Here is a 25,138-nt window from a genome sequence, read left to right as displayed (position 1 = left end):
TTTTCAAAGACATCATTGACCCTATCTTTTCTCTATTTATTGAAAGACAAATCATTTTTTACTGTGTCTTATAGAACTTGAAAAATGTAGCTTATTTTTATCGCTCCATTCATTAACTTTCACAAAATCTGGAGTTTAGTTTTCACATATTGTTATTATTACTTAATTACTTCATATACCTATAACGTATTTTAGGAATCATCTTTCACGTTTTTGAGTCAAAATATTTTATAACGGTAATTTAGATTTAGCTATTTCTTATCATTATGCTCTTTAATTCTTTTATATTTTAAGTTTGATATTTCTGAGATACCACACTCATTCACCTTTCAAATATCAGGAACTCCACTTTAAATATTTTCAGGAAGGTGAATTGTATCTTTTCTGAATCTCCACCCATACTATAATATTTTCTAGTGCTTTTATTCATGAACAACTTCTTGGATGTATACTACTTCTCAAGTCACACAATTTCCCATCAAATTACATATACTGTAGATATACTCTATTTCCCATCAAATAGAGTATATCTACAGTATATCTCTGTAGATATACTCTATTAAGTTCAGTAGTTGAGTGTTAAGGAAATACGAGGCAACATACACATCTTTTTTTTTTTTGTGGTACATGGGCCTCTCACTGTTGTGCCCTCTCCCGTTGCGGAGCACAGGCTCTGGATGTGCAGGCTCAACGGCCATGGCTCACGGGCCTAGCCTATCTGCGGCATGTGGGATCTTCCCGGACCGGGGCACGAACCCGTGTCCCCTGCATCGGCAGGCGGACTCTCAACCACTGTGCCACCAGGGAAGCCCTGTACACATTTTTAACTGCAGAGAAGTGTGATAGAGTGCTAAAAATTTTTTGATGCATAATACTTATTTCCTAAGCATAAAATTCTTTTGGGGAACAGCCATGGACATAAGAATTCAAGGAGAAAAAGCTAATAATAAACAATTTGCAATGGTTACAGGTGCATATAAAATCACAACAGCATGTAAATTCTATTGAGCATTTTTACGATTAATTTAATGGTTTTATTTTAGAATCTGCATCCGTTGCAACTATTCAAATTTATGATAAAAAGTTTACAGTGATCTATAGTTGTAAAAAATTTAATTTAAGGGACATACTAGGAAAACAGTTTGAAGACTGATGTGACTGCTCCTGCCTAACTGGTCTTTTTTTCGGAAGACACATCTGGTCCTTCCTTGATACCTTTTAGAACGGTGAGAATTAGTCTTTCATTCCTTACTAGTCAGAATGGTAAGTAACGGGCTGTAGTTTCATGTACATCTACAATTTTTATTATCTTCTTCCATGTTCTTATGGGTCGTTTTTCCCCTGTTATTCATTCATTCATTCATTCAACAAATACTTACTGAATAACTACAGTGTATTTTTCTAGGCCTTGAGGATACAACAATGTCCCCAGCACCAGAATCAGAAAAAAAAATTAGAAAAATAAAATCAATCTCACATAGTGAGGTGGAGAAGACTGAATTACAAATAAACAAGGAGATACCTACAACAATTTTGGGTGGTGAATTGCTTTGAAGAAAAATAAAGCAAAGAGTATGTCATTGAAGGGAGTCTATTTTTGATAATGTGGCCAGAAAAGGGCTCTCTGAAGACAATCGTATTTCAATATTGGAAGCATTTCAATCGGAAGTGAAGGGGGATAAGCCAGGCTTAACAAATGAGTCTGCCATTTCAAATCCAAGTCCCAGTTTCATATCCCCCTCAACTGCTTAACCTTATTCTTTCCAACTTATCTTTGACAAGACTCTGGACAAATTACTTTAAGCCCTGTATAGTTCAGTTTGATTTTCTGTAAAACAGAGACAACTTTGAGAGAACTGGAGATACTGACATAGAGCACCTAGCACAATGCTTGCCTGTTATGCAGTGGTCTCCCAATAAATCAAATCCAACTGTCAGGGAACCATCAACCTTCTCTCTATGCTTTTGTGTCTTTCTAGTGTCATTTCACTGTAGGTTAGAGATGCAGTTTGTTCTGCAACAGGTGTGAAGATACCTGACTGACTTGGGGATTGACCCGATTTGGGGGCTGTATGCTTCAATGCTGGGAATGACTAAGGACTGTTGACTTTCACGCCTCAGCCTTCTGCTTTCCAGCCTCACTTGGTTCTCTCCCCCTTTAGCTTTCTATTTCTCCCCAGTCTCATGCGTTGTTTCTTTCCATTAAGCAGACAGTGACTATGTTACTGAAGATACCTGTTGAATGAATATGTAAATGAACAAGAAACTGAGGGAGAAGAAAAATTGGAGATGCTTTTAAATGTAGTTTTAGATATTAGTCCCTCCATTTCTAATGGACATTATCTTGAATACATATTTCAATGTATATTTAAAAAAATTATTCTCTTAAAACAATAAAGATTAATCTCTAAAGCTCTTTATATAAATCATGTTCGTGTTGTCACACATTAAACAATCCAGAATTAATATGCATAACGCACCTAAAGTGCTAAAAATGTGCTTGCTATTTAAGATCTAGCCTTAAAAACTACCCGCCAAAAGGCTACTTGTTTTTTTCAGTCAGTGTAAAACGCTTACATCAACGTTGCTCTTTTCTTTATATAACCTGAAGTACAGGTTCAGTTGCTGTTTTCTGCTTTACATATTGTATTTCTAGCTACCTTTAAATAATACAATTCTCTCTTAACATGATGGATATGTTTAAGTACCAATTTCAAAATCTTTAGAGATACCAAGAAAAAAACCCAAAGCCAAAAAAACCTCCAGCTTTAGAGAGATCGCCTACTTTTGAAAGTCATGGTAATTTAAATGGTATTAAATATGTATTATTTTGTACTTCTTTTAATATTTTGTTTACTCTAATATCTCAAAAGTCCCCTAACAGTCCTGGAGTCTATCACAGATAATTGGGCCCAGAGTTTTAATGAAGAGTACAGATGGAAGAGTAACAAAATACCAACGACCAACGAAGCTGTCACTGACAATTAGGAAATCGGACCCAGGAGACAACTGAAAAAAGTGCAGTTTGGCTTTCGAATACTCTGGCTCAGGAAGCAACTAACTACGACTCATTGGCTCCTGGTTCCGCTTCCATAAAATGATGCTGTGTTTTATGCGTTTGATTCCTCTAACGTCCCCATGCACCTTCACTTTTGCCCATCTCTTTTGCAAGGTCATGCTAAATCACATTCCAGAGGCAAACCCTACAATGAACCTGTAGGATATATTCAAGTGAATCCTTCAGAATAGTGTCAACACCTTGTAGCTACTGGTTTGCTCGCCAGTCTCCAGAGTGAGGGTAAACTGGAGGAGTTGCACTCTGAACGAAAAGAACTGTCAGTATCAGTTGGCACTAACAGTTAATGTATGCTGCTGAAGGATAAGCTACAGGGGCCAGGGGTTTACCATGCTCCCCATGCTTCCAGCTGAAGGCAGTCTTGCAGCCCCCACTCTGCTCCATCTTCGCATACCAGGGAGTTAGATAGAAACAGGTGGTCTGACCTATTCTGATCTAGCATTTGTTTTCATGTATAAGCTTACTTATAAGCTTATATACTATAATTGCAATGGAAAATCCATTCAGTGGAGAGACAGAGCAATGATAAACATTCAATATCCTTAACCCAATCCACTCTTAATAACTCCATAAAGAATGGATTTGTTGAGAATTGAGGGATATAAACAGACTTTAATCTGAGGACAGCGCTACATCAGGTTTTGGCATCATTACCTCTGATGGGGCACCTGAGTCGCTGAGGTCCCACGAGGTACCTGCATCTGGTCTGGGAAACCTCCCATTTTATTTTCAATTGCCAACCTGTTTCACACCTGTCTGTGTCCACACGTGTAAACGCTAACGGTGAGTTCTCAGACACCGCAGCATTCAGGTTTGCGTGCTGTATTCCTACCGCAGGGATCACGTTAACAGCTGGCAGCTTAGCAACTGCCACCGTCTAATTTCAGGAAAGATTAAGGCTTAAAAATCCTTAGCTGGAAATGTTCTTGGCAGAGGCCAAAGGTGCTGCTAGAGTTATTTAAAAAAAAAAAAAAAATCCCAGAGCTTAATTTAATCAAGGAAAATGAATATATCTTCAAGATCATGATGGATTTGAAGGAAATATATATTTACTGTCTTGACCAAATGGCATAAAAAAGATTTAGCAATCAGTGCATAAATTAGAAAGAGGAAAGGCAGTCTTTTTAAAACAGTGCTCAGACCAATTCACATATACTCTTTTATTGAACAAATATTTCGGCAGTTTCTACTCACAGTAGATTATAAGAAAGACAAGGTCCTTATTTTCATGGAGCATATATTCTAGAAGGGGTAAAGAGATAATTAAAAAATAGATATATAAGGATGACAACTTTGATTAGAGAAAAATGCTCTGAAAAATATAAAACAGGGTAATGTGACAGGGAGTCACTGTAGATTGGGTGGGTAAAAAAGACCTATTTAAGGTGACATTTGACCTGATACCTAAGTGGGTAGGTAGAATGAGCCAGTCACAGAGGAAATATAAGCAGTAGAAAAAATGTTCAGAATTTCTTTAGATGCATTTAGGGGTAGCCAAGCAACAACTGAGTGGAAGAAAGGTAGGGAGACTTAATTCAAAGGCATATTTGCATAGGAATCACACTTTAGAAATAAACTCATATTATCATATATTTGAGAGAGGGGGCTGGTGACTTGGAGGTGCTAAACTCCAGCTCTTGGCACTGCGATTAATCTGGGCGCAGGGCATTACAAGTCACGGTGCTGCTCAGACACAGGCAGGGACTCATCAAAGAGGAAGCTAGAGGCCACAATATGTACAATATATAGGACCTTCTCTAGGTTAGAGTCAGAGGTTATTCTAAGTGTAATGGGAAGTCATGGAGGGATTTAGACAGAAAATTGGCAAAATCTGAGTTATGCTTCAAATAGATTATTCTGGCAATGTGAAGAATAGATTGTAAAGAGAATGGTAGAAAGTAGAAGCAGAGAGAACAGCTGGGATTCTATTGTGAAAATCCATGTGAAGATAATAGTGGTTTCAACTAGAACAGGAGCAGAGAAGCTGGAAAGAATTGAATGTAAGCAGGATACTGTTCTGGCTGTAGATAAAACAGTATTTTCTGACGGACATGGGGGCAATGAAAAAAGAGTCATCAAAGACGACACCAACGTTTTGGTTCAAGTATGCTCAAATGTAAGTCAGTTTTTATGTTCCATATAGAGGTTTGAGAAGGAACCCAAATTAAAGGTGAGATATTAATTTATCTTACATTTACCAAGTCTTAATTATGTGGCAGGAACACTACACATGTATGTGTAAAGATATATATGCATACGAATGCATGCATATACGTAAAGATATACACATACAGCATTTTAAAGTTGATTTTATAAAACAAAAAAATTAAGCCCATTAAAATTTAATTCAGATAAAGGATATTGTCACAATATTGCACATTCCTCATTCATAGGGCCTTTGCTCTTTCATATAGATATGAGCTAGAAAAGAAGAGAAATAGACATTTCTTTGCAGTCTAAACATGAAAATAACAACACAAATTTTAAGGGAACACAGGGTATATGCAAAAGAGGAATTTTTGCATTTGCGATCATATCCTGATCTGTATGAGATACTCCTTACCAAATTCGGCCCTACTCGCACTCTACTTTCTTATATAGTTTTAGCTCTTGAGACATAGGTAAATGATATTTTAGAACCATTTTGAAGAGTAAGTGCATTAGTTCGCTAATGCCCAAAGGTAAACTGTATAAATTAATATGGCCATTTTCTTGTTTTTGGTTCTTTTTTTTTTGGCTATGGAAAACTCAATTATCACAAAGCAAAAGTTATCTTAAAAATGAAACTTAAAAAAATTCTTTTCCTCTGAGATTTTGCTCCAAATAAGCTCCACAACCAAAAGAATTTTCGAGTTTCTTTCACACGTGCATTTTGAAAGATAACACATGCAACTCGACACATAATGACCATTAACTATAAAAAAAGACAAATTAAAAAAAAAGTTTTGGTGAGTATTTAAGCATTCATGAGTCAGCTAGAGCTTTATAAATCTTACTTCATATTATAGGTATCTATGCCCTTGGCCCAGCAATTTCATTTCTATAGGAATACTCCCAATATACCTAAAGATTATGCATATATATTGATTCCAGCATTATTTGTTGATTAAAAAAAGGAACTTAAATGTCTCAAAAAGGGGAATTGTTATATAAATTATCTTAATCTACACTATGGGATCCAATCGTCCATTAAAAAGAATAAAACAGATTTTAAAATACTGACATGGTAACTTTATGATATATTTTAAAAGAAGAAGTGGTACCTATATACAATGGAATATTACTCAGCCATAAAAAAGAATGAAATTGGGTCATTTGTAGAGATGTGGATGGACATAGAGTCTGTCATACAAAGTGAAGTAAGTCAGAAAGAGAAAAACAAATATCGTATATTAACACATATATGTGGAATCTAGAAAAATGGTACAGATGAACCTATTTGCAGGGCAGCAATAGAGAAGACGCAGACATAGAGAACGGATGCGTGGACACAGGGGATGAAGGGGGTGGTGGGATGAATTGGGAGATCAAGTTTGACATAAATACACTACTTTGTGTAAAACAGACAGCTAGGGGGAACTTGCAGTATAGCACAGGGAGCTCAGCTCAGTGCTCTGTGATGACCTAGACGGGTGGGATAGGGCGTGGGGTGGGATGGAGGGGATATATGTATACACATAACTGATTCACTTCATTGTACAGCAGAAACTAACACAATACTGTAAAGCAATTATACTCCAGTAAAAAAATAGGAGGATCAAAACAATTCACAAAGGTATCAATACGTGGAATGATTCCATTAGGGCTGGATTAGACTGAAACAAGTTTAAAAGGTCAAACTACTAGCAATGGTTATTTGGCTATTGGGGGGGAAGACTGGAATAAGGTGGCCGTGCTGGTAGGGGTGCTGAAGAGGGCCTTTCATTTGCTGCCATAAATACTTGTGTATGGTTTGGTTTTATCCTATACTGAGTATGTCTTGGGTTTGTACATTTTAAATCAGTTTAAAACATAAAGCCAGAGAGCCACTACCCTATGACTTTCTTGACTTGACAGAAGCATATTTATTCACTTTGCATTACTATAAGCAAACATCAGCTTATGTCCTAAGACTAAACCTAGACCATATAATTTCCTGCAGTTAGTGGCGTTCTCAGAACTGTGCCAGTAGCCTGCTGCAGTGCTTCTCCAGGTGTGCTGAATATTTCAGATATCAGTAGGCTGGGGCAGCCACTTCTTTAAGCTTAGAGCAGATTTTGATGGCATGTCACTAACAGAGTGGTTCTCGTATGTTTGCAGCATGTAATGATCACTCAGGGGCATGGCTGACTGTTTATATCCTGTGCCAACTCAGCTGATGTGTAATTAACATTATGTCTTGATAGCCTGCTGTTTGCAGCAACTTCAAGTCATGATTCTGACACATCGACAACAAGCAGTGAACACTCTGATACAGGGCCAAAGCAACACAGATGTCTATCTTCTTCAGTTTCCAGGCATGTCATACGGTAAGTGGCCTTCATGAGCATGGGACTCTTTATGCCATCAGTCACTGGCCATTTCTTTAATGGAGTGACACTGTTTTGTACTTCGTGAAATGAATGATCTACAGTGATTATTCGTTTTTTCTGTTTGTCTTCAGATCAATTGTAGTTGTGTGCATTAATTTGATCATGGCACCGTGACAGAGGACATAAGAGCTTAGCCTCTAGAGACTGACAGAACTGGATTAATCACTTGACGCTGCCACTTACTAACTGTATAATTCTGGGCAAATTATATAAGCTCTTTGTACATCAATTTAACCTGTACAGTGGGGATAATACCTACCCTCAAATAAACCTTTTCTGAAGAGTAAAAGAGATAATGTAGTAAAAGTGCTCCCCATAAATGCCTGCCGCATTTGCATAATAAATATTAGATTAAATATAGCAATAATTGTATTAATAGGTGAGTGATTCAGGAATTTGTATATTACCACATAATATGCAATATCTGGGGGCATACAGTTTTTTGAATAGGCATTAGCTGAATACAGAATTATGAAATAATTCAGTTTGGTTAAATCATAAATACAAGTATAGAATTTTAAAGCTACTGAATGGTTTATTATAATGAACTAAAACATATTAGTGTCATAAGTACTTTATGCCAATGATATCCTCCAAATGTAATACTAAAACACTGAATAAGCATAACAAACACATATAAGTTTAACACAAACACATGTAAGTTTTGGTAAGAGTTCAAACATATTCCTCAAAATCACTGTTCTTTCAGTTTGGCTTGAACCAAAATTTACCTTCATGAAAAACAAATGCAGCCTCTTAGATACATGAAAGATCTAATTAATACTGTCACTATACTGGCTTCAGAATCTAAATGGGGTCCAAAACTAATCTTACTTAGAAGCTAAATAAACACCCCACATTGATAAGTAATTCATTTTCCCATTTTCAACTCTGATTTAAATGTTTATACAAGAGTCTTTGAAAAGTCTCTTCACCTCAACAGCTCTGCAAGTGTTCCCTTTGAACAATGACTTTGCAGCTGACCAAACCCGACTCTCAATCAATTTTTATGAGTACAAATTCTTGGGCTGATGGCTAGATCTCCAGCTGTATCACTCATATAATACACACTCACAAGTGGTGATGAGATTCACATTATCACCAGAGCACCATTCTGACGATGGCGGCAGCAGACACAGCAGGGGTATACTGTCCTCTCTGAAAATGACTCCTTCACCTTTTAATAGTGCAGGCTGCAGGTATAGATCTACGAACTATTTGCCAATAGAATGAGAGCTATCTTTAAAAATACTGATAAAACTACCTGGCTCTTCCCAATGAGTCCTTCTTGCTCAATCTCCATACATACCCATCTTGATTTTGAAGTGGGTACATTCAATTTGTCTTCCCATTACATTTGGAATTGAAAGGAAGATTCAATTGTCTTTAAAACTTCAAAAAGTTGCCAGACTACTGGCGTGTAAATCTCAAAACACTTGGGCATGGGATTCTTTGTGTGAGTACACGTACTTACATATATTTGCGTAAAGATACAATGCTTAAATATGACTTCAAATTTTAAAATGATACCTCAGGTAGAATAAATCTGAATTCATGATAGTTTGGTGGTGTTTCTCCTAAATTTTAATTACGGGGTATAGAGGTTTACCTCCTTTGGTTTAAACTGAATTTTGCCTTTAAAATGTTAAACACATTTTTGTTACGTGGAGAACTTTCTAGCTCTCCAAAGACATGGTTAATGTCCCTAAAAGACATACCAATTAATGATCTCAAAAGTATTCAACTTCCTTCTTTCATTTCTAAACTCTCTTATGGGGTGATAAAGTATACGTGGTTGTTTTATAACTTGATTCTTGTGATCATATGCCAGAAAATAAGGTAAGAAGCAAAGGATTACCTTGAACTTTACCTGGCCAGAAGCATGAGGTGTCCATTTGACCTCTCAAAACTGATCTGCTGAGGCCTAGTTTTCATATTAAAACAGTCAGTATATAAGAAACTCTTTAGCCTACTGTCACTTCACTGGATCTCTACACAACAAACACTCTCTGATTCATTCTTTAAAAAAATAATGAATATGATCCAGTAATCACATTCCTTGGCATTTACCCAAAGGAGCTGGAAAGTTATGTCTATACAAAAACCTGCACACAAACGTGTATAGCAGCTCAGTTCATAATTGCCAAAATTTGGAAGCAACCAAGATGTCCTTCAGCAGAGGAATAAATAAACTGTGATTCATCCAGACAATGGAATATTATTTAGTGCTAAAAAGAAATGAGCTTTTGAGCGATGAAAAAACATGGAAAAATCTTAAATGCAAATTCGTAAGTGAAAGAAGCTAATCTGAAAAGGCTACGTATTGCATGATTCCAATTCTATGACTTTCCGGAAACGGCCAAACTACGGTAAAAAGATCAAGGGTTGCCAGAGGTGGAGGGGAAGATGAATAGGCAGGACACAGAGGATTTTCAAGGCAGTGAAAATGCTTTGTATGATGTTACAATAATGAAGAGTATGTTTGTCCAAATACACAGAGGTACAACACCAAAAGTGAACCCTAACAAAAACTACGGACTTTTGATGAAGATGATGTGTCAACGTAGGTTCATCCTTGGTAACAAATGTACCATTCTGGTGAGTGATGTTGACAGTGGAGGAGGCTATGTCTGGGGACAGAGGATACATAGGAAATCTCTGTACCTTCCTTTAAATTTTGTTGTGAACCTAAACTGCTCTAAAAAAAATTATCGACTAAAAGGTATGACATGTTGAACATCTGTGGTTACTGGGTGACATTCTCATGTGCTCTCATACATATTTCCACCACTTAAACTCCAGGCTTGCTAAGAGTCAGTAGGGTTTGCTTATTAGGCCAATAACATCAGCTATTGAACTTATGGGATGGGAACTTATGAGATTCTATGTAAATGAATGACATATGACTATGAAAAAGAAGCTGCACTTCCTACAAAAAAATCAGTTGAATGATTGGAAAGATTTGACAAAGACAAGTCACTAACACAAACTTGTCAAATTAGATGTGGGTGAGACTCTATAACTGGAGAAAGATCTGCACTCAAACTGCCTGGTAAATGCATTTCAATTCTTGTGCCAATGTCAAGAAATTAAACCTGGAAACCAAAGAAGATGGCTTATAGGTGTGGTTTTTGGAGGAGGATCACTGAGAACTCCCAACAGGGAGCCCTTTCTCAAAGCAAGTGCTTGGGGTTTATATCAAAAGATTGTCAGTGTGTGTGCCCACATGTGTGTGCATCTTTTATTAAACTCGTTGACCAAATATTGGTTCTATTTACATAAGAAAAAGTCACACTTTACCCAGGGGAAAAAAAGCACTTTTGATGAAAAGGTTATACTTTTCGTGAAGTTACCACGCTATTATGGCACATCACTAAAATAATTTTATCCAGCAGTTGATAGATGGCTTTATTTCTGGAAGACAGCAAATAATTTTCTTTCCTTGGAATTTCACCATGTTAATCTGATCTGGGCTATTTAAACTACTTACGTGTGAATAGGAATTGGTGAGATTTTACAGACTGTTTTGTGTTAAGGATCCCAAGAGAGCTTCTCTTTTCATATATATTCACTGGGAACAAAACAGCTTGGATTTATCATGAAATGGAATGACTATTACTCAAATTTATTCTTTAATGTAACTTTAACTAAATGAGTATATTCCATGAGCAAAGGTCATCCACGATTCAAAAACCAAACCAAAACAAAAAAGAGTCAACTGAAGTGTACATTCCAATATCCTGTCTACATTCAGAATCCTATCACAAACAGATCTACCAGTCAAGGTAATTTAAAGACCTGTACATGTGAATAAGTGATATATATGGTACATTTTTATAAAAATGCATGTTTCTATGTATTAAGTTTTATCTATGAACTATCGAACAATGCAGTGACTCTCGTATGCTCTTGGGATCCCGGAGCTCTTCAAGATCCTTTCAGGGACTTGGGAAGTCAAAAACATTTTTCTAACAATATTCAAACATCTTTGCCTGTTTCACACTTACTCTCTCAAGAGCGTATAGCGGAGTTTTCCAGAGGCTAAATTTCACCTGAGATTGCAACAGATTGAAGGCAGAAGCTGATGTGAAAATGCAGCTGCATTCTATTTTATTAAGCCAGAATATTAAAGAGGGGTACAAAAGCATAAAGTAATGCCACTCATATCACTAAAATGTTTGGCCTGAAAAATAGTTATTTTAAATAAAAAGGTTATTCGCGTTGGCATATAATGGGCTTACCAATTTTATTTTAAAATGAATTAAAACATTTTTTAAATTTCTCAGTTTTAATTTCTGATACAGTAAATATTGATAGATACAACCCACAAAAAACTTGAGAATGGCTTAGAGTGATTATGTGACAGGAAAAAAGTCTACTTACCTGAACAAGAACAAAGTAACGTTTTTTCCATCTTTTCCAAACCTTCTGTCCAAGGGCATACAGATATCTGGTAAGAAAAACAAGTAAAAGAATACTTTACATGAATAATGGTGTGGTTCCACGTAATCGTATTTCTTCCATAGGTATTCATTCTTGCAACGAACCTGCTAAAGGCAAAGTTTAGTTCATTTGGAATCTGTGACAGCACGCAGCTTCTGTGTTACAAAATGACTGAGCCTGTTCTAAGGCTTTTGAAAGGGAATTGATTTATGTGGCTTGTCAACTGTCAGTTCTTCCCACAAACTGAGCGAAGTTGGAGTTAGAAAGGATAATCAAAGAAGCAGTAGGAATTTTATTCTTATACATATTTCTTAGGAGAGACAAAGGCTACGAATTGAGGCTATCGTACCAAATGTTTCAGCTCTCAGATGACCGGGGCTGAGGAGTGTGGCCTCGCAGGGAGCTGGCTGCAGAGTCCAGAACCTATGGAGAAGGGTCGCTGTTCAGCTGAGGGTTCCTGAGATGTGCCTGCACCAATCTCAGTTTCCATTTCCTCAACTATCAAATGAAAGGACTGGATGTGATGATTTCTGAGGTCCCTGCCAGCTCCATAATTTGGAGATTTGCCTGACTTATGCAAGCTTCTTACTGCAAATTTTCCTAACTATGAAATTTAGATACTAATGAAGTTGACACTGTATAATTTAACACAGTTTCAACCAAGGCTTTTGTTTAACTTTGCACTGCTATTAGTAACCTAAATTGAAATGATTCAAGTAGTCAATCATTGTAGAAGAGAACTTTTGTTCTTACTGAATATACAGATGTAAGCTTAAGTATCAAGGAGGAAAGAGAAGAAATTAAAAATTAATCAGGTATGAGTGTGTCATGGAGAGCTATTTAAAATTATACCACATACCTCCTACAAAAGTGGGAAACATTGTTAGAAGTTTAAAATATGACAAATAGAGAGCTAATTTTTAAATTAAAGTAAGACTTTTCAGTATTTTATCACAATCCCTTTTTCTAATGTGGAGGTTTAACACTGCTGAGGCTATTCAAACTAACTTAATTTATAAACAATTCTGAGTGATTTAAAAAAAGGACTACAGCTAATAGTTTGTTTAGGGGTTTAAAGTCTTCAGACTTTCTCTCAATTTTTAAAACTGAAAACTTAGCTTGAATTTTTAGTTTCTGTCTTATGAAAATAATTCTCTTTTGTAAAACAAAACAAACATACTCTTTGCCCCCTTTTGAAAAAAATATGGGATATTAGCTAAGGTGTGCTGAAATGATGGGATTTCGTATTCACTGCTAGTGGAGTGTAACATAAGACCACCTTCCTGTAGGATAACATGGCAGTATATAGAAACGGTCTCCACCTCTTCACCATGGAATTACGGAAATAATTAGATACATACACAAAGATGTATGCTACATGGATACTTAGAACAGCGTTATTTATATTATGAAAAAGGTGACAACTTAAATGTCCAACAGTAGGTGAATGTTTAATAAATGCTAGAAAATGCATAGAAATACTATGCCACTGAAAAAATATTTTTGATAAAATAACAAAGAAAATTTCATTGCATAATATTATGGGAAAAGAGCAGATTCAAAACTATTGATACATAAATACTTAGTGATTTGAAATTTGTAAAAAATATACAAAATAGATATTCCAAAATTTTAGTAATAGTGCCTTTGAGTGGTGGGATTATGGAAGATTTAAGTTGCCTTCTTTATTCCCTGTATTTCTAAATTTTCTGAATAAAAACATACAAACAAACATGGGGTTACTAAAAGTCGACATAAATCCTAGGCTCTTGCCTAGAAAACATCACCCCAAACTGCCCAAATTAATTATATATTTTCTTTCTCTCAGACACATCAGCTAGCTGAAGGGTTTGGCAAACTTCTATTTGGTTCTCACAATACCCTTGATGACCTATCGTCTGCGCTTGTGGATGTAATGCGAATGCATTTAGAGTCTATCAGAAATATCTACCGCTACTGTTCTCACCTGTTCACTATCTCCTCCTGAGGGCCCCTTGAAACCCTTTGCCCCATCTTTGCTCTAGCCTCTAATTTCTCTTCTATGGTGCCAGTGATAGGTGTTTAGTTGCTCTCTTTCTGTCTTCCCTATGTAATTTTCCTCTGCTGAAAGGCATACACCCAAGCTCCTATTACAGGGTTAACAGCAATGACCTCAGGAGCTATACACTGTGGACACGACAGATGCTCTCTGTACAAGTTCACTAGCAAGGAGTGCACCAAATAGCTGCTGAGGAGCCAAGAGGGCATCTGGAATAACCTCTGCCTGTGACCACAGGCTGGTTCTTCAACGTGTCTCACTTAGCATGCTGCTGGGCTACTAGGTCAGACATAAGTGAAAGTGAATAGGGATACACAAACCATCAACACCACAAGCAAGTGTAAGTCTTGCTGACAGTGAAGGTTCTGCATAAGGGATAATACTGTCATCTGCAACCTCATTAAAAATGATGCCTCACCACATTTGGAATGAAAAGGTATGGTTTCTGTGAAGACAGAAAGCAGAGGGGTGGGTGGATGTACACGTGTATACTGACAGATATTATTAGAATAAAAGACAATTCAAGACTGGAACCAAGGTAAGCATTTGAATGTTGGGCCTTGAGGTATTATGGACTATTGCACTAGAATTCAACAGAATATATACAGAAGAAGTCACAATTGATCAAACATTTCTAGAAAGGAATTGCTCATAAGAGTTTTAGTCTCTATAGAAGAAAAAAATTACATTCAACAAAAGTAAACATTTCTGCATAAAGGAAATGTTACAAATGCTATGTAGGAAAAATATGATAGCACCTGCCCTTTAGTTTTCATATTAGCCAGACAAAAATTTTACATAAAATTTTTTTGAACATATATAAAAGATATCAGAAAAGTTAACTATACTGAATAAGAACAGATTAAACTTCAACAACTCTGAGTTTTTTCACTATAAGCATGAGTTCTGGAATCAGGCATCAATATCACCATCTAGCTGCTTTTTCACTGTATAAAAGCAGATTCTTGGTGTAAAAGACACATTTAAAATTGAGGGGAGAATGAAGAAAAAAGACGTTCATCAATGTCATTTAAGAGTAAAAATTCAAAAACCATCTAAGAATCAAGCAGTTAAAATGATTACGTTGCCATTAAGAGTGATGCCAAAAACAAAAGCCCAGGACCAGATGGCTTCACAGGCGAATTCTTTCAAACATTTAGAGAAGAGCTAACACCCATCCTTCTCAAACTCTTCCAAAATATAGCAGAGGGAGGAACACTCCCAAACTCATTCTACGAGGCCACCATCACCCTGACACCAAAACCAGACAAAGATGTCACAAAGAAAGAAAACTAGAGGCCAATATCACTGATGAACATAGATGCAAAAATCCTCAACAAAATACTGGAAAACAGAATGCAACAACACATTAAAATGATCATACACCATGATCAAGTGGGGTTTATCCCAGGAATGCAAGGATTCTTCAATATAGGCAAATCAATCAATGTGATACACCATATTAACAAATTGAAGGAGAAAAACCATATGATCATCTCAATAGATGCAGAGAAAGCTTTTGACAAAATTCAACACCCATTTATGATAAAAAAAATCCTCCAGAAAGCAGGCATAGAGGGAACTCACCTCAACATAATAAAGGTCACATATGACAAACCCACAGCCAACACTGTCCTCGATGGTGAAAAACAGAAACCATTTCCACTAAGATCAGGAACAAGACAAAGTTGCCCACTCTCATCACTCTTATTCAACATAGTTTTGGAAGTTTTAGCCACAGCAGAGAAGAAAAAGGAATAAAAGGAATCCAGGGCTTCCCTGGTGGCACAGTGGTTGAGAGTCTGCCTGCCGATGCAGGGGACATGGGTTCGTGCCCCGGTCCGGGAAAAATCCCACATGCCGTGGAGTGGCTGGGAAGCAGCCGCATAGCACAGGGAGATCAGCTCGGTACTTTGTGACCACCTAGAGGGGTGGGATAGGGAGGGTGGGAGAGAGGGAGACGCAAGAGGGAAGAGATATGGGAACATATGTATATGTATAACTGATTCACTTTGTTATAAAGCAGAAACTAACACACCATTGTAAAGCAATTGTACTCCAATAAAGATTGGAAAAAAAAAAACTACAATGAGCTATCACCTCACACCAGTCAGAATGGCCATCATCAAAAAATCTACAAACAGTAAATGTTGGAGAGGGTGTGGAGAAAAGGGAACCCTCTTGCACTGTTGGTGGGAATGTAAATTGATACAGCCACTTTGGAGAACAGTATGGAGGTTCCTTAAAATGCTAAAAATAGAACTATCATATGACCCAGCAATCCCACTACTGGGCATATAACCTAAGAAAACCATAATGCAAGAAGAGTCATGTACCACAATGTTCATTGCAGCTCTATTTACAATAGCCAGGACATGGAAGCAACCTAAGTGTCCACCAACAGATGAATGGATAAAGAAGATGTGGCACATATATACAATGGAATATTACTCAGCCATAAAAAGAAACAAAACTGAGTTATTTGTAGTGAGGTGGATGGACCTAGAGTTTGTCATACAGAATGAAGTAAGTCAGAGAAAAACAAATACCGTATGCTAACACAGATATATGGAATATTTAAAAAAAAAAGTTTTGAAGAACCTACTAGAGAATGGACTTGACGACATGGGGAGGGGGAACGGTAAGTTGGGACAAAGTGAGAGAGTGGCATGGACATATATACGCTACCAAATGTAAAACAGATAGCTAGTGGGAAGCAGCCGCATAGCACAGGGAGATCAGCTCGGTGCTTTGTGACCACCTAGAGGGGTGGGATAGGGAGGGTGGGAGGGAGGGTAATGCAAGAGGAAAGAGATATGGGGACATATGTATATGTATAACTGATTCACTCTGTTATAAAGCAGGAACTAACACACCACTGTAAAGCAATTATACTCCAATAAAGATGTTAAAAAAAAAAAAAAGACTGAGGCCAGAAAGAATGATAATGAAAAATCATAATAATGTTGTTTTTAAAAAGCTGTCACATGAACTTATACTGTATGCATGGGGAAAAAAATCCAGAAAGATGTATCAAAATGGGAAACCTGAAGTGAGTATCTGGCTGGTGAGATTAAAGATAAATTTTATTTTCTTCTTCACGCCTTTCTCCATTTTCATAATTTCTATCTTGAGCATGTCTTCCTTTTTTGTTGTTGTTGTTGTCATTTAAGTAAGGTATACTGGTAGATTACCTAAAGTAAAATTCACCCATTTTAGGTATATAATTGGACGAAACTTGAAATAGGAGGGATGTAACCACCACAGTGAATTTATAGAACACTCCCACCCCCCCACCCAAAGGTTCCTTCATGCCTTTTTATGAACCATCTCCTCCTCACATCTGCAGCTTTGCAACCACTGATCTGATTTCTGACCTTATAGTTTTTTGTTTTCCAGGATGTCATATAAGTGGAATTACACAGTATGTAGCCTTTGGTGTCTGGCATCTTTCACTTAGTATAAAGTTTTCGAGATTCAGCTTTTGTCTGTATCAGGAGTTCATTCCTTTTTATTTCAATGTATGACTTCAATGTGTTTATCCTTTTACCAGTTGGTGGACATTTGAGTTGTTTCCACCTTTTTGGCTATCGTAAATAAAGCTGCTATAGCCATTCACATGTAAGTCTTTGTGTGGGCACATGTTTGCATTTCTCCTAGGTAAATATCTAGGATTGGGATTACTGAGTTACAGTGAAAGTGTGTTTAACTTTATAAGAAACTGCCAGATTGCTTTCCATGGCTGTACAATTTTTCATTGTCATTAACAATGTATGAGAACTCATCTTACTTTTATCATTAGAAAAAAAATCACTTTTATTAAGGATTTCAAGGATGTGGGCATTACAGCTCCATAAACAATACTTCTGACATGACTAAGTTGAATATCTATAGACCAAAGATGAGGATCTTTGTCACTTTATCTTGAGTACAGTGGCGAATTCCTATAAACTTTAATGGTTAAATGGGTTTTCCAGTTTTCAAAGCTATTCTCAAGTTCTGATATTTAGAGCAGTCTAAATTCTCTGTAGGTGGGTTGTCTTATCAGGGGACGATTAAAGTGTAAAGAAAGTAAGGAGAAAGGAGCCAAAATCATTTGAATATTTGGTTACAATCAGATAATCCATTTATTAGAAAGCACCTGTAAAAATCAAGATGCATTTTTTTTTGAATTTATTTATTTTTGACTGCGTTGGGTCTTTTTTCTTTTTCTTTAGTCATCAGTTTTATGCACATCACTGTATACATGTCAGTCCCAATCGCCTAGTTCATCACTCAAGATACATTCTCTCGTAACTCATCTTTATGCCTAGCACTGCTGCTGAATTCAGAGTTCCATTTTTTTTGTTGTTGTTTTTAATGTTGAGTGTTAGGTTATAAATTATCTCTTTTATGGATAAAAATCCAGTAAGTTTTTTTTAATTTCAGAAAAATACACTAAAGTTACATTTAACATGTTATACTAGGCAATAGATTCATTTCGTTATACTTACACAGCAATGATTACTGAAAAATGAGTTATTCTGTATAGAGACTGTATATTCATCTATAATGAATTTTTAAAGAATCTGTATACAATAGGTTGACTTCAAATAGTCATAAAATATAATTTGATCATTCTTTAATGATTTAGAAAAGGATCCTATAAACATCTTGGGGTCATTACCATGAACTTCAATTGTAACTGCGTAGTTCTGTAAAAGGAGAAGGTACACCTGGTAGGACCAAATCTATTTGACATACAGTGGCAATAGTGATGATTAAACAAATCCTTGAGAGTTATTTACTTGTCACTTATTTCTGTTTCATAAAAATAGTTTAGAATTTAAGAAATCTATTATTAATATTATTTTCTTGCTGTCTGAACTCTGGAAAAATTCATTTTTTTAAAGCTTTATGAAATCTGATTCTACCCCATAAAGGTGTAGAGAACATCTTCCAAGAAGTGCATTTGTCACCTGGGACAGAAAGAATACCTTGGCTCGTATGGTAATGTTGTTAAGGGGGTGCTGTCTGCTCTGCAACTGTATTCTCCCTGAATATTTAGTAAGCTGCTGAGTCATTACTAGCTTCCTCTCAATTGTAGGATTATCTCAAATTAAAAAAGTTTTTTTTCAGAGTATGTAAATTAGACCTGCCAAATACCAGGCAAACTGGGAACACACATTTAACTGGGTTTTGTGTGACAATTTACAATGTTACCCAATAAAATAAATATTTATCACACAGCATGAGACCAACATTCTCTAATGAGTGAATTTTTGTCACCTTATTTAAAGGTTTTAAAGAGCAAACCAAAAGCAAGTCTTCTGTTTTAGTTTTGCTGGGGTCTTCAACATGATTCGTTTTCATCAACCTACAGAATCTGATTTTAAACAAAACATGTTTTCTCACCCTTGTTAAATTATCTCAGTTACTAAGAAATGGATGGAGGGAATTCCCTGCTGGTCCAGTGGTTAGGACTCTGAGCTTCCACTGCAGGGGGCCCAGGTTCGATCGCGGGGAACTAAGATGCAACAAGCCGGGTGGCATGGCCAAAAAAAAACCAACAAAGAAATGGATGGAAGAGGAACACATACCAGCAGTTTTCACAGTCGTAGTCATATTACATTCTCCAGTACTCTATACTAGAGTACGACCCTAGGAAACAAATTCCCTAATCGGAGTTAAATTTGATTCAAGATTATTTAAATGAGGACAGAAGATATATTCTAATGTATGTAACACAGTTCAAAAGCACATATTTCCAATGCTAAACTGATACTAAATATAACACTTTTTCCATCGAAATATTTCCAATACATCACAATACTCATGTAACTAGAGTATTTTGGGTTATTTAAAAATAACTGCTCAGATACTATTTTAAAGTGTTTACTTTCATCAATACACCCAACTTAAGTAAGGTATTAAGAAGCTGTTCCCTTTGAACAAAAAATTGCCTGCTTAACTTTAAAATCTTCTCTTCTTACATGGGATTAGGTAACAAAGAAATTAGCAGCCCTGACACAAAGCTCGGATTTAACACATAAGAGTAAAGCCTTGAAGCATTTGGTTTTATAAATCAGTATAAATACAGCAATAATCTTAAAGTATTAATCCCTCTTCTAGGGCTGTTTCTAATTGAGAGTACTAGTTCCCCCAAAGAAACATAGGAATCAGCTAGGAAACAAGGCACAAAACAAACTAACGTGTTATCAATGATCCACTCACCTACGACTTTTTTTTTGGTATTTCTTTCTAACTATTCTTAGGTCGTGCTCTATCCTCAAATACCAAAGCTAAGAGACAATGAACTTTATGAATTTCTGCTTGTATATTTAAAATATGATATGGACATAGATTATGTACCAGGCTGTTAGGAAAAATGTCAAGAAAACAGAGAAAAAAAAGAAGAGAAAATAAAAGTTTTGGCATAGCCAAACCTCAAGTCAATACAGTTACTATCAACAAAGCAAACGGGTCATTATTTTTCATCTATTACATCACATTTATATATGTCATTAGAGAATCTCAATACTTAACATTAAAAATTATACAACCTCTATGGTCTCAACGTGATCCTTAAAAGAGTTATCTGTTAACTTAAGAAGCCAGCTGGAACACATACCACAGCTGCTTCTAAAAGTTTTCATTTGTGGACAAACAAAAGCAGAGTCTTAATGAAATCCATCAGAATGTTCTGTGACAACAGGAATAAAAACTTTTCTGTAGAGATATGTTGATCATTAACAACATACATTACTCTATTACCAATAAAATGGTCTCAATATATTTATGGAGTAAAATGAAACTTGGTAAAAATAATCTTCAAGCAAAACAAAAATCAGTAAAATATGAAGCTTATTTTTGCTGAATTTTCAAATAGATATTTACATTTCATCACATGTTCACATTGCAATGCTTGTAAAACAAAATTACTTTAAATGCTTGTTTTTTATTCAGTACCCCTTGAGTATTTTTTTTTTAAAAAAAACAGATTCCCATATAACATTCTGTGATTTGCCTTCCTTTAAGCCAAAAAACCTCTGAAATTAGTCTTAGTAATAAATTAAGCCATTTTCTAGAAATGCTATATATTATTTGCTAATATATATAGTCACAAAAGTTAATGAAATTTCAAGAGCTCAGTTTGATTAGTTTTAAAAACTGAGATTCAACTCATCTTCATAACACAGTATGTCTAAACTACAATATACCCTATATTTTTCAAGTATAGTAAAGAAACAGCTAATATTCTCTATGCCATATTTGAAATAGAAAATGGTAATATGAAATAAAGAACTCATCTATCCAAACGCTTTAAAAGCACCTTATAAAACCTTTCTAACTTGAAGATTGTTCAAAGAACACTTCAACACACACAAATTCTCCGGACATCTTACTAAACATTGTAGTTTAGTTTCAATTAGGGTGGTGGCATACAGTTCTAATAGAAAGGAGCATATGATGATTTATTTGCACGGAGTCCATGGTGTGGGAGTTCATGGTTTTACTTTATGGTGAAAAATCATCACTAATGAATATTTGAAAAACATAATTGTATACAGAAACTGGGAATTATGCGGTGCTTGAAAAAAAAGACTATTACTTTTGGCAGATCACTTATGACTCTAGCTTTTTATTCAAAGAAATGGAAAAATCAATCTACATGTTGAATGATAAAGCCTATTCTTCTACAAGCCTTCATTTCTCAAGGAAAAATACAGAAAGAAAAAAAATCAATATATAGAGTAGTTTTGTCCTGGAAAGGGCTTTCTTAAAGAGAAACCTCAGTCAAGGTTGAAAGAGCAATTAATGCAGGCTCAAAAATCTGGGCCATTCTGATAGAGTTCAGTTAACATGTGGCAGAAGTAATCATCCACTTGTGAAAATGATTTTCGGTTCATTCTCAAACACCTTTCAGACACTCATGATCCCATTTAACTGACAACAATACAGGCTATCCGTGGGCATCACTGCATTTGATGTGAAAACCAATAGGGACCAAATGCCCTCAGGCACTTTCAGTCATTCCCTGCAGTCTGTGCTCACAGCTTCCCCGCATAAAAGGAATCTTCCTTCTTTCACTACATTCTTTCCTTTATTTAACCCCACAAGATTAAGCCTTTTTTTTTCTTTTTTTTTGGTTTTGTTTTCAGCTAAGGATGAGAAAAAGAAACTGATTCAAAACAACAGTGTGACCTGGGCATTAAGAAACCTAGAAGTAAATACTTTCCAGTTGGCTTTTATATACTTCCTGAATTCTTATGGGAAAGAGAACAAGAGGTGAGGCTGCAAGGAGAGGATCATCACCAAACAAAATCACAGAACATTTTGAAAGAAATGATGAATGATGAAAAATCAGAAACTCCTATTGTTCAGTAAGAAGTTAAAATGCGCGTGCTATGTCAGCAGGAGACCTGTAACAGCAAAGGAATAAAATGTAGTTCTTCCTTTTCTGTATCACATTTTGTAGAATCAGCAACATGAACTGCCTCCCCCCACCCTTTTTCTGAGAAGTGTCATCTTCTGCTAGTTTAATCTCAGCTAGATGGGAGTTAAACTTGAGCTCATATCAGCATTTTCAGATTCAGTCTAACAGTGTAAGGTATAAATGCTATCCTTTAAAAACTGGCTTGCTGGGACTTCCCTGGTGGCGCAGTGGTTAAGACGCTGCACTCCCAATGTAGGCGGCCCAGGTTCAATCCCTGGTCAGGGAACTAGGTCCCACATGAATGCCGCAACTAAGAGTTCGCATGCTGCAGCTAAGGAGCCCTCGAGCCTCAACTAAGACCCAGTGCAATCAAATAAATAAATAAATATTTTTTTAAAAATTGGCTTGCTATTCACAAACTAGAATATGAATATAGGCAAACTGCCAAGATGAGAAGACCATAAAGCCCTATTCCACCCTCAGATTAAGACATCAAGATCTACAAGTGACCACTCTTAAAGGAGGTGTTCTAATATAAATGGCAATGCACTACCACCTAGAAACAAAACTGATCTGGGTAAATTATACTATAAGCAGTTCTACAAAAAGCAGTTTTAAACAGCTAAACACAAGCCAAACCATGGAACTAAACCTGTACAGAGAAATCTTTTGTTATACAGGCAGTTTTTCCTATATTTTTTGATAACTGATCATCAGTACCCTTTTATATCTCAATTAGCAGAAAAAGTGCCCCAATACATATTTTTGAATGGTTCATGACCTTACCAATGCTGATATTTAGAAAGTTATACAAATATCTTAGGGTCTCATTCTAATATACTCTACTACAGAGTACATATTTTGTAGGCATGGTTTCATGTTTTTCCTCAGTTTAAATGTCCTTCGAAATATAATAATACTTTTCTGCATGTGCAGAAACTTTACTGCCTTGTTAAAAGTTAAAATTAGTGACCTTTCCAAGTTGATTATAAAATGTCTCAGAAGAGGATAAGAGGGAAAAAATGTCACAAGAATGTACTGAGTAACCTACCCCAACCAGGCAAACTTGCTTAGAGTCAAGCCTATGCCTGCATCTCCTGGGAGAAGGGTGCAGGGTAGACACTATGAAGATGTGACTCTCTAGGGGCTATGACACATTCCAAAGGGAAGGATGCCCCGCACCATTTAGCAAAAAACTCTGGCACACGTGATGATGAAAATGAAATAATTTACTTAGGCGCTCCTAGATATTTTTGTGATACAATCCATTAAGCTTTCTTCTCCCTGAAAATGCAAATGGTTTGGAAATCAGGAAACAAAAGTTTTAGCAAAGGCTTTTATGCATGTATCATAGTACATATTATTTATAAGGTATGGGAAGGTACTGGAACTACCTTCCCTTTGGGGGCACAAAATTCCTAAAGCAATGCAAAATGGCCACACACTTTTAAACTGTATATACGGTACAGGTAATCCTGAGTTAACACAGATATGGTAGGCCTCAGTTTCCTCTTCTGTAAGTGGATATATCTGTTCTACCTGCTTCATATTTAGGCTAAATTCAAGTGAAATACGTACATAAAATGCCCATTTTACAAACTGCACACACTCTAAAAAGAAAATCATCGAGAAGATAATTTGGGATTCCGTGTTTTCCACTGTGTGTCTCAGGACATCTGGATAGAAAGAAGTAGTACACAAAGACAGAACGAGTTTGGCAAGCAAATAACTGTGAGAGATGCCGAGCTAAACAAAGCTAAGTGCTGTGTGTGTGTGTGAGGACTAGTAAAAGCCTGTAATAGACCTGGGAAATGAGACGCTGAGGAGTGAGGACAGGAGGGGGGAGAATAGTGCAGGCAGCCTCTCCAAAATTACAGACTCTCTCTCACTGAAGACCATGTAGGAGTCACGCTCTCCAGCACACACTCTGGGAAGTTAGCTGGACTAGATGACTGCTGATGAGTCTTTAAGCACTACAACCATATAACTTGGTTTTTGCATTCTGTTCAGAATTAACTAATATCCTAATCATGATGAAAAATATCCTCTTCAGGGACTTCCCTGGTGGTCCAGTGGGTAAGACTCCGCGCTTCTCCGCGAACCCAGGGGCCCCGGGTTTGATCCCTGGTCAGGGAACTAGGTCCCACATGCATGCTGCAACTAAGAAGCCTCATGCTGCAACTAAAAAAAAAAAAATCCCACATGTTGCAACTAAGACCCTGCACAGCCAAAATAAATAAGCAAACAAATAAATAAATATTTTTTAAAAATCCTCTTCACTTCTGACACTGCTTTACTTAGGATCTATAAATATTTATATTTGAAAACAAAAAGTTTTCTGTATAATTTGGATCATAATCGCCATGGATTATGTTTGATTCCAGAAAGGTCTCTTTTTCTGTAACGTTATTCTCTGGTCTTAGTTAATGAGGACATTTTTGGAGGGCTCTGAAAATTTAGAAAACAAACTGTCTACGTCCATCTTTAACTTATCTTCCTGTGAGTTATTTGTAAAGGTATTTGAATTCCTCCTGACACTCGGCATTCTGCAACAGCCTTGTTTTACCTAAACTGTATCACTTGAACTTCACTTT

The 25,138-nt window shown here is 36.3% G+C and overlaps 1 protein-coding gene across 26 annotated transcripts in view; it reads right to left on the bottom strand.

Annotated features, from left to right (window-relative positions):
- The window catches only part of CADPS2 (calcium dependent secretion activator 2), a 495,227-nt gene that overhangs the window by 181,412 nt on the left and 288,677 nt on the right, over nt 1-25,138 (bottom strand). For all 26 annotated transcript variants that reach the window (XM_049714516.1, XM_049714526.1, XM_049714529.1 and 23 more), the window contains exon 9: nt 12,031-12,097. In XM_049714516.1, coding sequence (XP_049570473.1) covers nt 12,031-12,097 — 67 coding nt within the window. The remainder of the gene's footprint in view (nt 1-12,030; nt 12,098-25,138) is intronic.

The sequence above is a fragment of the Orcinus orca genome, chromosome 9 (assembly GCF_937001465.1).
Source record: "Orcinus orca chromosome 9, mOrcOrc1.1, whole genome shotgun sequence".
Classification (NCBI taxonomy): Eukaryota; Metazoa; Chordata; class Mammalia; order Artiodactyla; family Delphinidae; genus Orcinus; species Orcinus orca.
The sequence above is the reverse complement of the archived record's forward strand: the minus strand, read 5'-3'. Positions and strand labels throughout refer to the sequence as shown.